Below are 14,894 nucleotides of genomic sequence, written 5' to 3' on the forward strand. Positions count from 1 at the left end.
CAAAAAAGGAGGAGAGAGAAATGGAGAGATTGGAAAGTTATCAAAGACAGAAGACCGGGACCTTCCAGGACTGGCCTACAGTATGTGCTCCACATCCACAGAGTAAAAATTCGGAAGAGAACGAAAACAGGGGGGACAAGTCAGTAGAACACCCTCCACTTCTTACACCTCATCTCCCAGCCCCGCTTGGGACACTCACCTTGAGACACTCCCGTCATATGATTTTATTTCTCTTGGGTCAATACCTAGGAGTGGAATTGCTAAACTGAGGCGGAGATGTACGCTTAACTTTAAAAGATACTGACAGACAGTTCTCCAAGGCAGCTGAACCATTTTGATCTCCCACCAATGCCAAATACACACACACACGCACACACACACACACACACAGATGCACACATACATACACACATATAGACATATGTACTTACATACATATATATACACACATACACATATATACATACCTATCTTATTTTATATGTACATACATATATGTACATCTTTTAACAAAATGAATAGACTTCATTTTTTTAGAGCAGTTTGGGGTTTACAGAAAAATTACACAGAAAGTACAGAATTCTCATATACTCCCGTCCCCCTGCACCCCTACGGTTTCCCCCATTATCAACATCATTATTTGTGTCCTGCGTTGTTATAACTTATGAACTAATACGGGTAAATTAGTCTCAACTAATAATTAAAACTTAATAGTTAAATTAAGTAAACTAATGTTAACATTTAAATTAACTACACATTGAAAATAGGTGAATGATTTTTTTTTAAGAGTCCCATTTTTGGATCAATTTTAAATACTTTCACTTTCTGTGGAAAGCATTTCTTCTGCAACCAGCTACTAATATCTGCATACAAGTCAATAGCGAGCGGAAGCGCCAGAAGTGTGTGCGTGGGCTGGGAGCCAGGTGCACCTTAGCCAGGTAAATATTGACAGGCTGGAGCCCGGAGGAGACTGCAAGATTGGGCTGTCAGTTCCTTGAGAGCCACGATACACCCTAGGGTTAGAGTTCAAGGACAGATCCTGCCTTTCACGCCAAAGGCTTCTATAAGCTCTCCTGGAGATGCTTTTGTATCTATTACATAAAAAACTACCCATTTTTTTTAGGAGTCTGGGATTAACATATACATACTACTATCTATCAAATAGATAATCAACAAGGACCTACCGTAGAGCACAGGGAACTCTACTCAATATTCTGTAATGACCTATATGGGGAAAGAATCTGAAAAAGAATGGATGTATGTATATGTATAACTGAATCACTTAGCTGGACACCTGAAACTAACACAACATTGTAAATCAACTCTACTCCAATATAAAATAAAAATTAAATGTAAGAAAGGTGTGGCATTTAAAATAAATCACCATTATGAATTTAATGGAGAAAACATTAAATTATATAGCCTTTTGTCTTTCTCTTTTCTGTTGGCTTTGTTCCATATTGGTGTAAGATGTTAAGCAAAAATTTGATATTTTATTAACTCAAATTCATATGATAATTTTTGTATTTTAAGATCGCATAACGTAAATCAGAAATGCTTTTCAACCTCTCCATCATATCTGAAACTTGAAGTGCTGAAGATCATTCTTTCATTCATGCAATAAAGTCTTATTTAATTAAAAAAAACCCAACTATCCCATTTACTTTTCTTCAGGCTGGTAAGAAGATTCGTGTTATAGTTAAGCATCGGACACCTCCCGGGTCCGTTTCCTGGCTTGCTACCCATGTTCCCTGAGGACAACCAACCCCAGTTACTTTCGTCCGGCTGTCTTCTTCGTTTTGTCCAGTTGTCACAGCAACCACAATTCCAGAGACATTTGTCTCAGAGAGGAGACATTTACACAAACCGCAGGGCGCAACAGATGGCTGGCGTAGCTAACGAAAAGGAAATCAGTAGAATCGCAAAAACAATCCGGTTTATCTGAGGCAAGATTTTACCTCTTCGACGTGCAAAACCAAACAAAAGGCTTTGCAAGCCACCGCCGTAATATTTGCATTACTTATTAAAAGGTAATTTAGTAGCAAAGATGTTTAAAGGAATGTCAACTGTCTTGAATAAATATACATTCTGTTTCCAACGAGCCCCAGCTATTTGTAGGGCGCTGTGGCATGTGTTAAAGCAGTGGTTTAAAATATTTTAACCTAGAGGCCCAGTGGGCCCACGCTTCCAGGACGGTCTCTACTTCAACCATGATCCGGGGCGTGCTCCGCGGGCCCCCTTCCTCCTCACCCACCCACCCCCGTGCTGGCTTCCTACTCCCGTCCGTGCATTGACAAGGGAAGGTCGGACTGGATGGTCCCTACTAACTGCCAGGGGCTCTGCCTGGCCACTCGAAGCTGCAGGGAGAAAGAAGCGCCTCCAACACTGCAAGCAACTGCAGATTGCCTTGGTTGGAGGTAGGAATTGAGAGAAAGAAATCGTAGTTGCTATGGAAACCATACATTTTTCTCTGCTAAACTATTCAGCATCAAATCATGGGCCAGGTGCCAAAAAAATGAAAACCACCGTTTAAAAAAAACCTCATTACCAGGAAATTCAGAATATAAGAGTCCATTTTTTTTTTTTTTTTTAAGATGAATTTGTCATTTTCTCTAGGGCTTCATCTCGGCTCGGTCTTTCTTTCCTCAGCTCTGGTAGACTCTAATTAATCAAATTCTGAAACTTGACTTATTCTTTACCCTTTTCAGAATAGACTAGTACATAGTTATAAAGTGACATATCTTTTTTTTTTTTGCGGCACGCGGGCCTCTCACTGTTGTCGTCTCTCCCGTTGCAGAGCACAGGCTCCGGACACACAGGCTCCGGACGCGCAGGCTCAGCGGCCATGGCTCACAGGCCCAGCCGCTCCGCAGCATGTGGGATCTTCCTGGACCGGGGCGTGAACCCGCGTCCCCTGCATCGGCAGGCAGACTCTCAACCACTGCACCACCAGGGAAGCCCGTGACATATCTTTTTGAATGTAAATTTAAAAATTTCCATAAAGTGATCTGTACATTATCAGAAGAGTATAAAGCATTCTAACTCACCAGGAATTCTAATCTGGCTCCATAGAATTCTCTTATTGGCAAAGTATTTGCTACAATGCTAATAAATACATGCTCTAAAATTAAACATAAACGCACCAAAAACTGAAACATAAACTTGTTAGTAAAGTATGGTTTAATAAAAGATTCTTCAAAAATATAACTCATATTTTTCCTGAAAATCTGCATGAGGTAAAAGTAAATACCAGTGAGGCCCACACAGAAAGCAGAGTTGAACACAGATAGAAATAATTAAAACAAAATAAAATTGCAATTACAACATTTTAAATATGAATTGTGATAATGGATCAGCAAATATAAGTATTTCAGAAGACATTTCTACCTACACTCTGATGTACTGTTAAACACTCATTTACAAAAACACGCTAAATGAATATGAAGAGTAAAAACCTATTCTAGATTTTCCCTGATGGTGCAGTGGTTAAGAATTCGTCGGCTAATGCAGGGGACACGGGTTCGATCCCTGGTCCAGGAAGATCCCACATGCCGTGGAGCAACTAAGCCTGTGCACCACAACTACTGAGCCTGCGCTCTAGAGCCTGCAAGCCACAACTACTGAGCCCACGTGCCACAACTACTGAGCCTGTGCTCTAGAGCCCGTGAGCCACAACTACTGAGCCCACATGCCACAACTACTGAGCCTGTGTTCTAGAGCCCGCGAGCCACAACTACTGAGCCCTCATGCCACCACTACTGAAGCCCGCGCGCCTAGAGCCCATGCTCCGCAACAAGAGAAGCCACCGCAATAAGAAACCCACACACTGCAACGAAGAGCAGACCCCGCTTGCTACCACTAGAGAAAGCCCGTGCGCAGCAACGAAGATGCAACACAGCCATAAAAAAAAAAAAAAAAAAAAAAAAAAATGTGTATATATGTATAACTGAGTCATTTTGCTGTACAGCAGTAATTAAGACAACATTGTAACTAAACTATACTTCAATAAAAAAAAGAAAATTGAAACACTTGAAGGTTCAAGGGGAAGTCCGAGAGGAGAAAACATGAAGAGAAAAGGCTGAAGGACTAGGGCAGGTTAAGAAGTTAGTTCGTAGGTTTAAGAAGTGAAAGGCTATTAGACAAAAGGCTATAATCACCTCTTCTTGATCTTTACCACCAACAGAACAGGAAGGGATACCCTCAATTATCCGACCCAAGGATGTTTTTGGACAGAAACAATTACATTATGAAATATCTTCCACTTGCCTCATTAACAATAAAATAAATCATGTCTGGGGGAGTTTAGCCATGTTTCTGTTCTTGGTTTGAAATCAATTGCCGAATGGCAGCTCAGGGCTGTAAAACTTGTGTTGTTCCCAAGTTGAGGAAAAAGACGCTCTTCTGGGCTGTGAGTCACCGGAGCCAGGGATGAGCCCCGGATGAGCTGGTTCCCAGTAGGAGTTTTGATGGTAGTCGTGGTAGTAGATTTGCACAGCAAGCTAGAGGCGACGGTAAGCCCTGGAGAGTCAGAAGTCTGACTGTGGCTGGTGACTAGTCAGTTAGACTGTTTAGGCTTTGACCCCCATGAAGGCAGATGTGGGGTGGGGTGAGGGTAATTACAGCCAGAGCGGGAAAGCTGAACCCCGGCTGACTGTACAAACAGTCGGATGGGAGCCAGTAAAGTCAACGTTTTGTTGCATTTGCAATTAAAAAGAGGAGAAAAACCAGTATGGAGTTTCCTCAAGAAGCTAAAAATAGAGTTGCCATATGATCCAGCAATCCCATTCCTGGGCATATATCTGGACAAAACTCTAATTGGGAAAGAGGCAGGCACCCCAATGTTCATAGCAGCACTGTTCACAATAGCCAAGACGCGGAAGCAACCTAAATGTCCATGGACAGATGAATGCATAAAGCAGATGTGGTACATATATGCAACGGAATATGACTCAGCCATAAAAAGAAACGAAATAATGCCATCTGCCGCAACATGGATGGACCTAGAGATGATCATACTAAGTGACGTTAAGCCAGAAAGAGAAAGACAAATACCACATGACATCACTTATATGTGCAATCTAAAATATGACACAAGTGAACATATCTACGAAACAGCAACAGACTCACAGACATAGAGAACAGACTTGTGGTTGCCAAGGGGGAGGAGGGGTGGAGGAGGGACGGAGCGGGAGCTTGGGGTCAGCACATGCCAACTAGTATATAGAGAATGGATACACAACAAGGTCCTGCTGTAGAGCACAGGGAGCTATGTCCTGTGAGAAACCATCATGGAAAAGAATATGAAAAAGAATATATACAGGTATAACTGGGTCACTTTGCTGTGCAGCAGAAATTAAACACAACATTGTAAATCAACTATGCTTCAATCTTGTAAAAAATAAAAAGGAAAAAAAATAGGCCTCTGCTTTTTTTTAAAAAAAAGTCTCTGTACTATTTGGTGTCACATTCAGATGCTGGTTATTTTGGGAACATTCTGATGAATCCCTGGGGGATACGCTCTTAGTCAGAAGCCTAAGAATGTCGGCTTGGTGTGGGCCAGCGACACTGGCGTGTTCTTTTCTTCAGAGGCACTGTTTGGCCATTCAGGCAAAAATTCACAATGTCTCCAAAAGTACGGACATGGTTCTAAATATAAGCGAAGAAATCCAATTCCACACACGTGACATTACAGATCCATTAAGACAACGTTTTCTAACGCTATTTCACTGGCAGTGAAGTCTACCCTTTGCTTGAGAAAGCCCGCGTCATGTCACAATGAGACGACAGCCGTCTCGGGGGCCCCTGGAGCGACTGGCTGAGCCGACGTTGGTGGAGCCCCGAGCAAAGCAGGAGTTCGGGCTGTCACTCTTCTTATCCGAAATTGACATGCAGGGTGTTTAAATACAACTCCTTTCAGTTATGTTTTGGCCGACGCTTACGAGATGTAGCCAAACTGAAAATCTAGGGACACGCGCTTCAGCTCCGTGTCTAAAGAACTCGAAAAATCAACGTCCAACCTACCAAAAAGATAACCAACCCCAGTGAAAAGATCTTTGCTCAGGACACTGAGATACTAGCAACACGAGGCATGGGTATTTTTTTCACTATAGCATTTACTAGAAATTTCCAGCGGGACGGCGGGGGATGGGAGGGAGGTCCAAGAGGGAGGGGATATACGTGTACGTAGAGCTGATTCACGTTGTCGTACAGCAGAAACGAATGCAACATTGTAAAGCAATCATACTCCCCCCCCAAAAAAAAAACCTTCCATTGTTCTATTCCATTCCTCATGTGTCTCCGATAGACTGTTACAGCAAGGACGCTAGAAAGTGATGGAGGGGATGATTGCCGTGCATGGGGCAGCCCAGGGAATATGATTTTTGAAAACCATAGGGTGCGTGCTGACGTGTACTTCAGGGACTGCAAAAATCTACTACACTGTTGGACATGAAACCTATACGATTTGTGCCCAGTGAGTGTCTTCTTTACCGCCATTTCCATTATGTGATCATTTAACATAAGGAAGAGCACTTGTAAAGAAGGAACCATTTTCTGCTAAACGACCACCTGCCATTAATCATTAAGCGTGAAGAACCAAAAGGCCTGATTATGTTGTGCTATTTGCTGACAAGGGGCAAAAATCATAACTTAATAAACAAAGTTGAAGAAGTAATTAATCATCTTACCCGTAAAATCGAGTCACTGGAGATTAGGACTTCCAAGAGTCTCGTGAAGACAGAAATTTCAAGGGATGATTCCAACTGGATATAACAAAGTTGAGCTTTTTGGGGGGGCAGCGCCTCAAAGCTTTGGTGGCCACCCTTGGGAGAAACACTTGCCTGTTCACCTCTGTGGGTCAGGCTGACTGTCGGGGGTGGGGGCTCAGGGGAAATGAGGAAACGGTGACAAGAAGCACAGTCCCCGCCCTTCCGGAACTTACTGAACAGCAGGGAGGCACAGATAGGAACAAACTCACAGAATGAGCAAACAGTCAGTGTCATTGCCGAGCGGTGCACACCGTGCTTGCGTTGCTATCAGAGCGGGAAATGAGGGCTTCCGGGGGATTCCGAGAGGCTTCTCTGAGGAAGTGACGTTTGAGCCGCGATCTGAGGGCCAAGCCGCTTTAACCAAGCGGAGGGTCAGGGCGCCGGGCGTGCGGAGGCCCTGGGAGAGGATGGGGAGGAGGGAGGCGGGGCAGCCCGTGCAGCTCGAGGCCGCAGAAAGGATCGGCGTGTCCCGGGAGCACTTCGGATCCGTTGGAGGACGCTGACCTTGGTGCGCGGGTGACACAGAGAATGACGCCTTTCCAAGGGCCAACGAGGCCACCGTGTGGAGGACAGACTCCCGGGGACGAGCGGGGACGAGTGGCCCCTAGGGGCTGTCAGCTGGGAAGGTGCAGGGTGGGTGGTCATGGCATGCTGCCACCCGGACGGGCCCAAAGGCACCGGGGGTGTAAGCGTGGGGTGGCTCTGGGCCCCCACCCGTGCGCGTAGGTGGAGGGCAGGGCCGTGGGCCGTGAGTGGGGACAGTCGGGGAGCGCCAGGTTTGGGGCCGGGGGTCGTGAACCCCGGGGTCAGACGTGCGAGCTTGGTGGTCCTTGGCGACCTCCGGGTGATGAGTCTGTGTGCTTTCCCAGAACAGAGCATGGCGACGCGCCAATGAAACGGGGGCCGCTCCTGACCGCAGCGCCCTCACCCCCAGCCCCGGATCATTCTGGAGACTCCGAGCCGGCAGCTTTCGGATTTCTAGAGCATTTCCCGCAACACCGCGGCTGTGCCTTCTCTTTCCTTTGTGACCTTGCTACCCTGTTTTGTGGTTAAAGCCAGGAAGAGAGAATTCCCGGGGTTGAGGGCAGGCTCGAGATGGTCACGCGAGGGGGTGATGCTCTGCCCCCAGGAGGGGGTGAAAAGGCCCAAGTGGAACAGACAGTAAACAGCGGGCCCCAAGTCGCGGGTCCGGCATCCCCGCTCTTCCCGGGAAGTATGCTGGGCCGGGCTCTCTGCAGAGACTCGGGGTGGGTCTGTGTCCCGTGCAAGGGACACCTTCCCATGGAGAGGGGGGTCCGTCTCCCTCCTTAGGGAGCAAATGTGGGCAGACAGACCGGTCAACGAGGGGCGGCGGGGGGCTGGTGCCAAGGCAGTCTGGATGTGGAGCGCCTGCCCTCAAGTGTTGTCTGCAGGCCAGTGGCCTGCACCTAGGACTGTAGGGCCCCGGGGAGCCACAGGTCCCGGCTCAGGGAGGAGAAGCCTCAGGTCCATGGGTACCAGGGGGAGGGGGGGAGGGGGAGAGGGGGAGGGGGGAGGGGGGAGGGGGGAGGGGAGGAGGGGGGGTCCCAGCCAGCTCGTTGTGCGGGTCACCCGGGCAATTCTGCCTCCTGCAGCACACGCAGGTCAGATCGTTGGCTGCCATTCCAGGACTAGGTCCTCCTGATGTGGAGGCGCTCAAGCCAGACGCAAACACCCACAAGAGGAAGCGGCCAGTGGCCCAGCGGTCTTCCCCTTTCGTTTGGAATTTGTTGCCCGTACAAGAACACGCTCACAATCTGTTGGACATTGAGGGGGTCAATCCTATTCACTGGCAGAAGAATTAGCTGCCACCAGCTGTTCTCTAAGATACAACTGAAGCACCTAAAACAAGGTTCTCACAATTCAAATCCTTAGCAGATCGGATGACACTCCGGGTGTTTCGTAACTTTCAGATGACTCTTCCCAACAACCCGGGACACGTCATTATCTGATCAATAAAATAAGGGACAGTTCCAGACCACGTGCCCTAAGCAACGCTCGCTTACGAACTTCTCCCCTCTCTCTGGCGGCTCATCTTTTTCTGTGTCCATTCTCTCCACCTAAGCTTTACAAAAAATGCTACCACCACTTGCTTTGTTGCTTTTAAACAAACAAACCAACCCTTGTGAAAGCTTCTGATATCTCAGTATCTTGCTTATTTTCAATGTTTGGGTAATTTAAAATAATCCAAACATTTCACAGGGTCTGAACTACACGGCAATTAACAACCGTTCTCAAAATATACCAAGCGCGTCCACTACTTGGAACGGGCGGTCTGAGCAGAGGGCCAGCAATGGAAAAACACGGCTCATGGCAACTTTTATTTGTCGTTATACAAACTAATGGGACACGAAATACACGCGACCTCTCAGCCTCGAGGCCTTTCAAAATCCAACGGGAAAGTCACTGCCACGGCCCTGAGCTGGGAGCCTCGAGCTCTGGCCGCTGTGACTGTGAAGTCCGTGCATCTGCCTCCCGGGCCCCGAATCCTCCAAGGCGGGTCCCCGTCGGTCACAGTGGGGCGGCACCCGGCACGAGGAACCCACCCCACTCGGGCCCCCCGTCCCCTCCCTGCCTCAGGGACACACAATCCCGGGGGGCCTGCTCTGCAAGGCTCACACCGGCGGGCGGCACAGAACGACACAACTTCACAAATTCGCCGGCCCAAACCAAGCCATCTTCTGTTTATTCATTCAGAATAACCCCGAGGGATTCACAGAGCTCAGCGGTCACAACGGCTCCATCTCATTTCCTCCTATGGATACAGCTGTGCACTGGGATCAGTTAAAAAAAAGTAAATCTTTTCCGTCAGGAAACAGCGATAGAGATGCAGAACAGTCTACAGCTGGTAAGTAACTCTTTTGGCTGAGTAGTACTTTTTATTTTTAATTTCTTGCTTCCCAGTTTCTGGTACGCAAATTCGTAGCAACTGTTTTAAGAAAACATGAACCTATTCTGCCTCAGACGGTGACCGTATCGGACCAAATATTTCTACAGAAAACTCAGGAGTCAATTCGATGTTTATTTAGAGTCCTCACGGATTATAACAGGAAGTATGATTAAAAGCATCTGTGTAGTTAAATAAACGGCGGGAAGTGCATTGGGGCCACACAACCTAAACCAGGTTCTTTAAAGACATTTGATGCGTTCTTACTCTAAGCATAAAAACAACTTCTCTTAAAAAAATAAAATTGTGATTTAAAGGCCTTTGTTTCATAGGGGAGAGGAATCAAAGATAAATGCTAGCGGGCGGTCAATCACGCTTGGAGTTTTTACTCGGTCGCATTCGTCCCTTGTATTCGGCAAATGCAAAAGGAAACGGTCAGCGAGTTTTAAGAAAATACCTTAGGAACCTTGGCGCTCTTGATGAATCCACGGATACCTGGACCACTTACATTTGGAGAACAGAGACAGTACTTAGAAAGTATATCACCCCCAGCCCAAGTTCATTGGATGAAACTATGATGTATAAAGCAGTTAATTATATACATAAATAACATAAAAATAATTATCATAAATTAAAAGTCAAACAATCCCCCGCTACTAATTCAAGGGAGAGGTGCGAGTCGGGAGTTTCCGGTGAGCTGGGCGTGGAGGGTGAATCCTGAAGCCCCTTTCACATGCCGCGTGGGTGACGAACTTAGTTCACGAAAGCATGTATTGCACACACCAAAGCCTAGCCCCCTCCTCAAAATCTTGCGATTTGGAATGAAGCGAAGTGCTGAGGACGTTGCATTTTGCATAACAGGTCGTCCGTAGCCTTGCTAGCAGCATAAGGTTATCTGCCTCCTTTATCCACGGCTGACCGTCTCCCAAACAACGCAGGGTCGGGGACAAATACTGATCAGGACAAAGTAAGGCAAACGTTATCATTTCATCCTGGACAGCGTTAAAGCGTCGGGAGGGTGGAAATCGAGCTTCTCTGCCCGCCTCTTTGTTTCCCTGGCTGGGCAGGGAGGGCTGGCTGCCGGCTGCCACCTCGGTGGTCCTGAGCCGCACCTGCCACTTCTGAAGCGGGCGCACACGTGTGAAAGCGCGTCCCCCGGGGCGGCGGGGCTGCAGTCGCTCAGCGCACTCATTCATTCATTCATCGGGGGCACTGACGCTTCTACTGGTCAGCTAATAGCCTTTCTGCTCTCATACTACTTGGCAGGAAATAGCACTGTCTTCGTATTTCAGAAAAACCTATACCTTTCCTGGGTACAGAGCCAAGCTCATTCACCATTTTTATAGAAAACTGGTCTTGAAACACACCAACCTTTGGAATTAAAGTTTAAACAGAAAAAAGACATGAATTTCTCCCCTGTTCTCTAGCGCAGGGGGTTCTGGCTGCGCCTCAGCCATAATAAATATATTTGGATGGCAGAGAATCCTGAGACAACTCCAAGGACCCTCCAGAAGGGCCAGCATGAGGCCCACGGCCCCTGCATCGGGGCAGCCGTGTGGAGCTGGACGCGGACCCACAGTCCCACAGTGCAAACGACTTCTGTGTGTTAAAGGAAAACAGAGAACGACGTGGCCTCCGCAGTCTCGATCACACAAGGTAGGCTGGAGATAAAGTTTAAAAAAAAAAAAAAACAAGGGAAGAGCCACACTGAAAAGCGATTCACGAATTCCATCACTAAGGTGCCTTGGTCGGCGACCTCACGTGACCCCCTGCCCGAGAGGAACTCGTGAAGGCCAGAGGGGGGGCGTCCGCTCCCGCAGGGCATCTTCCCACGTGGTTTCAGCCCAAAGGTGCAGAACGAACTTGACTCAACTCAGATTTCAAGAGAGTAAACGTTACTTGCACTCCTATCTGCTCATTAGCAAAAGAGTCCAGGAGCCGGGAGAAAACGGGCCGCATTTTCACACGGTAGCGGAGCCCTAAAGGGAAAGATGAAACAAGCCACTTACATCCCTAACGACATAAGGGTCTTACCCTGCGGCTCCTCTCTGGGTTTCCTTTTCCCAGACCCTGTGCCCATCCGCGTTCCAGGAGGGAAGCCCGGGGGCCTGGCCTTGCGGGGCAGAGCAGGGGGACCCGCCCGGGGTCACTTCTGGGCTCAGCTGACAGACTGTGATGGTTGGTGGGGAACTTGGAGAGAATTGCTGCAAAAGCCAAGCCAACCTTACTGATACTGCAACGTACGGTGTTTCGTTTTTTGTTTGGTATCCAGCAAAGAAACCTCACATAAAACCGGAACCAGACCACCTGTCTGTGGTCCCCCCCCCCCCCCCCCGGTGCCCGCGAGGTGTCTCAGTAGCTGTACATCTGCGGCTGCTGCTCGGCCGGCGCCGGGGGCTGGGCGGCCTGCGGGGCGGGGGCCGGGGCCGGCAGCACGTCTGTCTGGGGCACCGCCCGCCAGGTGAGCGGGGGCTGCTCGCCAAGCTGGCCCCCCAGGGGCGCGATCGAGTTGACCAGGGTGGTCAGGTTGATGAAGTGGGCCACCGACTGCGGATTCGAGGCTTCCGGCTGGGGGTGGATCTGCAGGTCGCTCTGGCGGTTGTGCAGCATGGCAGAGCCGCTGACGGTGTCAAAGGTCACGGTCAGGATGGAGTTGTCCAGCTGCAGCTGGCGCTCCGGGGTGGTCAGGTGCCCGACGGCCACCGGCTGGAGGTTGGTAAACTGAGTCCCGGCCGAGGTGGTGATGGGGGTCACGGTGATGTTGGTCAGGCCGACGGAGCTCGACGGGGTGGTCACGTTGGGGTCGCCCAGCGTCACCACCACCTGCAAGAGGCACGCACAACACGGGGCCGTCAGCCCCTGCAGGCTACGGAGGACGAGAGCGGCTTCCCGCGCCGCGCTTCGCCGCGGAGGCCGGCTCGTGACGCTGGGGTCATCCTGGCCCAGGGGAACGAGTTAAAACACCTGCTAGTGAGGGACTAAACCACGTTCATTTTTCCTGGAAAAAGAATTCTAGTGAAAAAGAGAAACAAGACACAGACACAATCATGGAGGCCATCAGCTGGAACTGAAAAACAAAGGATATCAGCAGCTAGGGAAAAACGCAGAAAAAAGTAATGAGAAAAACAGAGCGCATTCTTCACTGTCTCTTAACTCCCGTGAAGCGACGATGGTAACGGAAATCCCAACTGTAAAGGTCACAAGGGCAGTGAACCGATGTGCAGTGCAAGAGCTAAGAAATGCAAAAGAAAGCCGTGCTCTTCCCCACAGACAGGGATGAAACGCAGGAACGTCTGCAACCAGGATGACCAGGGCCAGTCGAGGGAGGTGTGGCGTCCGACACGTGCCGCCCGGGAGCTGGGGGCCTCGAAAGCCCAGCGGGGAAGCTTTGCTTAAAAGCAGCAGACTGGACGGCCACACGCCCTGGCGGGCAGGGTCGGGCCCTCCCTGACTGGCCGGCACGCCCGGGCCATTGAGAACCTCCCCAGACTAGACACAGCCCCGTTCCCAACCAGGGAGGATGGCTGTCACTTCTGGGTCTCAGCTGGGGAAACGCTCGCGGGGCAACGGGGCACGTGCTGACCACGGCCAGAGTCCAAGCCCCGCCCCCCACCCGGGGCCCCCAGCTCAGCACAGGGAGCGGCGACCTGCTGGATGCTCTGCACGGCGGAGTTGGTCTCGTCCCCGCCGCCGCCCGAGAACGTGGCCTCCTTCTCCGAGAACTCGCTGAAGGCGGCCTCCTCGGGCCCCGGCGCCCCGGCCTCCTCCTCTGGCTTCTGCTTCCTCTTGTGGGTCCTCCTGGCGGCCTTCACGTGCTTCCCTTCCGCCAGGTCCTCCTGCTCCAGACTCAGCTCAGGCTGCAGCAAGAGAAGGCGCGAGAACGGCGGGTCAACGGGCCGTGTCCCCGAGGCGGCCAGCACACCCCGGCCGGTTCCTGGACACCAGGTGACCACGCTTGTCTGCTAACTTGCACTTCTAAGGACGGGGGCAAGTTCCTGTTGGCTTCAGTTGCTTTTCTTTCAAGTGAAGGATTGTAGATACAAGTCGTATTTTTTAAAGCCACATGGTGTGCTGAAATAGAAACATCCCTAAAAACAGAGTTTTTGAGCCACTGTTTCAGCCCTGTTGAGCTCAGTCTGAGACTGAAAAATGCTTTCACATCAGGACTCTCGTCCCCTGGCTGAAACAAATTCACTGCAGACACAATCTTGGATCAAAATGAGGCTGACCGCAAGAACTGTACGGTCACCTTCTCTGGGGACAGCAAATAGGGCCCAGTGGTAATGGCGACCCCAGACGGGGGCCCTGCCCACGTCTTCTTGAGCTGCTAAGTGTGGCCTGTTTTGCGACCTACAGCTGGGCTGGCCCGGCATCACGGAGGCCGCTGAGCCGTGGCGGCCAGCAAGGCTCTCCACCCTGGTCACCCACCACCCCTCCTGGCCCTCGGCGCCATCCATGAGATTTGCTCCCACCCGGTGGCAGACAGACCCCGAGGAGGCCTGCCAGGACACGGCCACTGAGGGGTTGCCCTGGTCAGGGGTGGGCGTGGTCCTGGCCCTCCGGGGCCGCTGAGGCGTGGGGCACGGCGGCTCAGTACGACCCGGCCGCTGAGCACCGCGCCCGAAGCTCCGTTGCAAAACACAGAGGCGTAAACGTGATTTTAAAATGACCGAGAGCATGACACGTTTCCTTTAAAATAAGAGAAGCTCTTTCTATAAAGGTACTGACTAAAAATTCCTTTTAAAAGTAAGTTCATCTAATACGTTGAAAGTTATTTTGCTTCTAATGATCTAATATTGCTAATAAGCTTTTCTGGAGACCAGCTGTGATGGTTAAGAGTCAACGTGGCTGGGCTCGGGCGCCCGGCTGGGTGGCTGAACGCCAGTCTAGAGGCTGCCGTGAAGGTATTTTTCAGATGTGATTAACACTGAAGTCGGTGGGTACCGAGTCACGCAGAGCACCCTCTGCAACGCGGGGGGGCCTCGTCCCATCGGGCGAAGACCTCGAGAGAAAAGACCGAAGCTCCCAGAGGAAGAGGGAACTCTGTCTCCAGATGGGCCTCGGGCACAGCATCAACTCCTCCTGGGTCTCCAGCCTCCGGCCCGTCCTGACAGCTCTGGACTTGCCAGCTCCACACTCGTGGGCGCCACCTCCTTAAAATAGATCTAATCTTCTGTGTACACACGCTCTCTATTGGCTGTTTTCTCTGGGGGACTGTGACT

General features: G+C 50.1%; 1 protein-coding gene across 4 annotated transcripts in view; it reads right to left on the bottom strand.

Annotated features, from left to right (window-relative positions):
* Window positions 1-9,440: 9,440 nt before the first annotated feature.
* Window positions 9,441-14,894, bottom strand: part of PRDM15 (PR/SET domain 15) — a 58,508-nt gene continuing 53,054 nt past the window's right edge. For all 4 annotated transcript variants that reach the window (XM_067035148.1, XM_059064728.2, XM_067035147.1 and 1 more), the window contains 2 exons: window positions 13,320-13,529; window positions 9,441-12,495 (listed from right to left, as the gene is read on the bottom strand). In XM_067035148.1, coding sequence (XP_066891249.1) covers window positions 12,025-12,495; window positions 13,320-13,529 — 681 coding nt within the window. In that variant the 3' untranslated portion in view covers window positions 9,441-12,024. The remainder of the gene's footprint in view (window positions 12,496-13,319; window positions 13,530-14,894) is intronic.

This window comes from Kogia breviceps, chromosome 5 (assembly GCF_026419965.1).
Source record: "Kogia breviceps isolate mKogBre1 chromosome 5, mKogBre1 haplotype 1, whole genome shotgun sequence".
Classification (NCBI taxonomy): Eukaryota; Metazoa; Chordata; class Mammalia; order Artiodactyla; family Physeteridae; genus Kogia; species Kogia breviceps.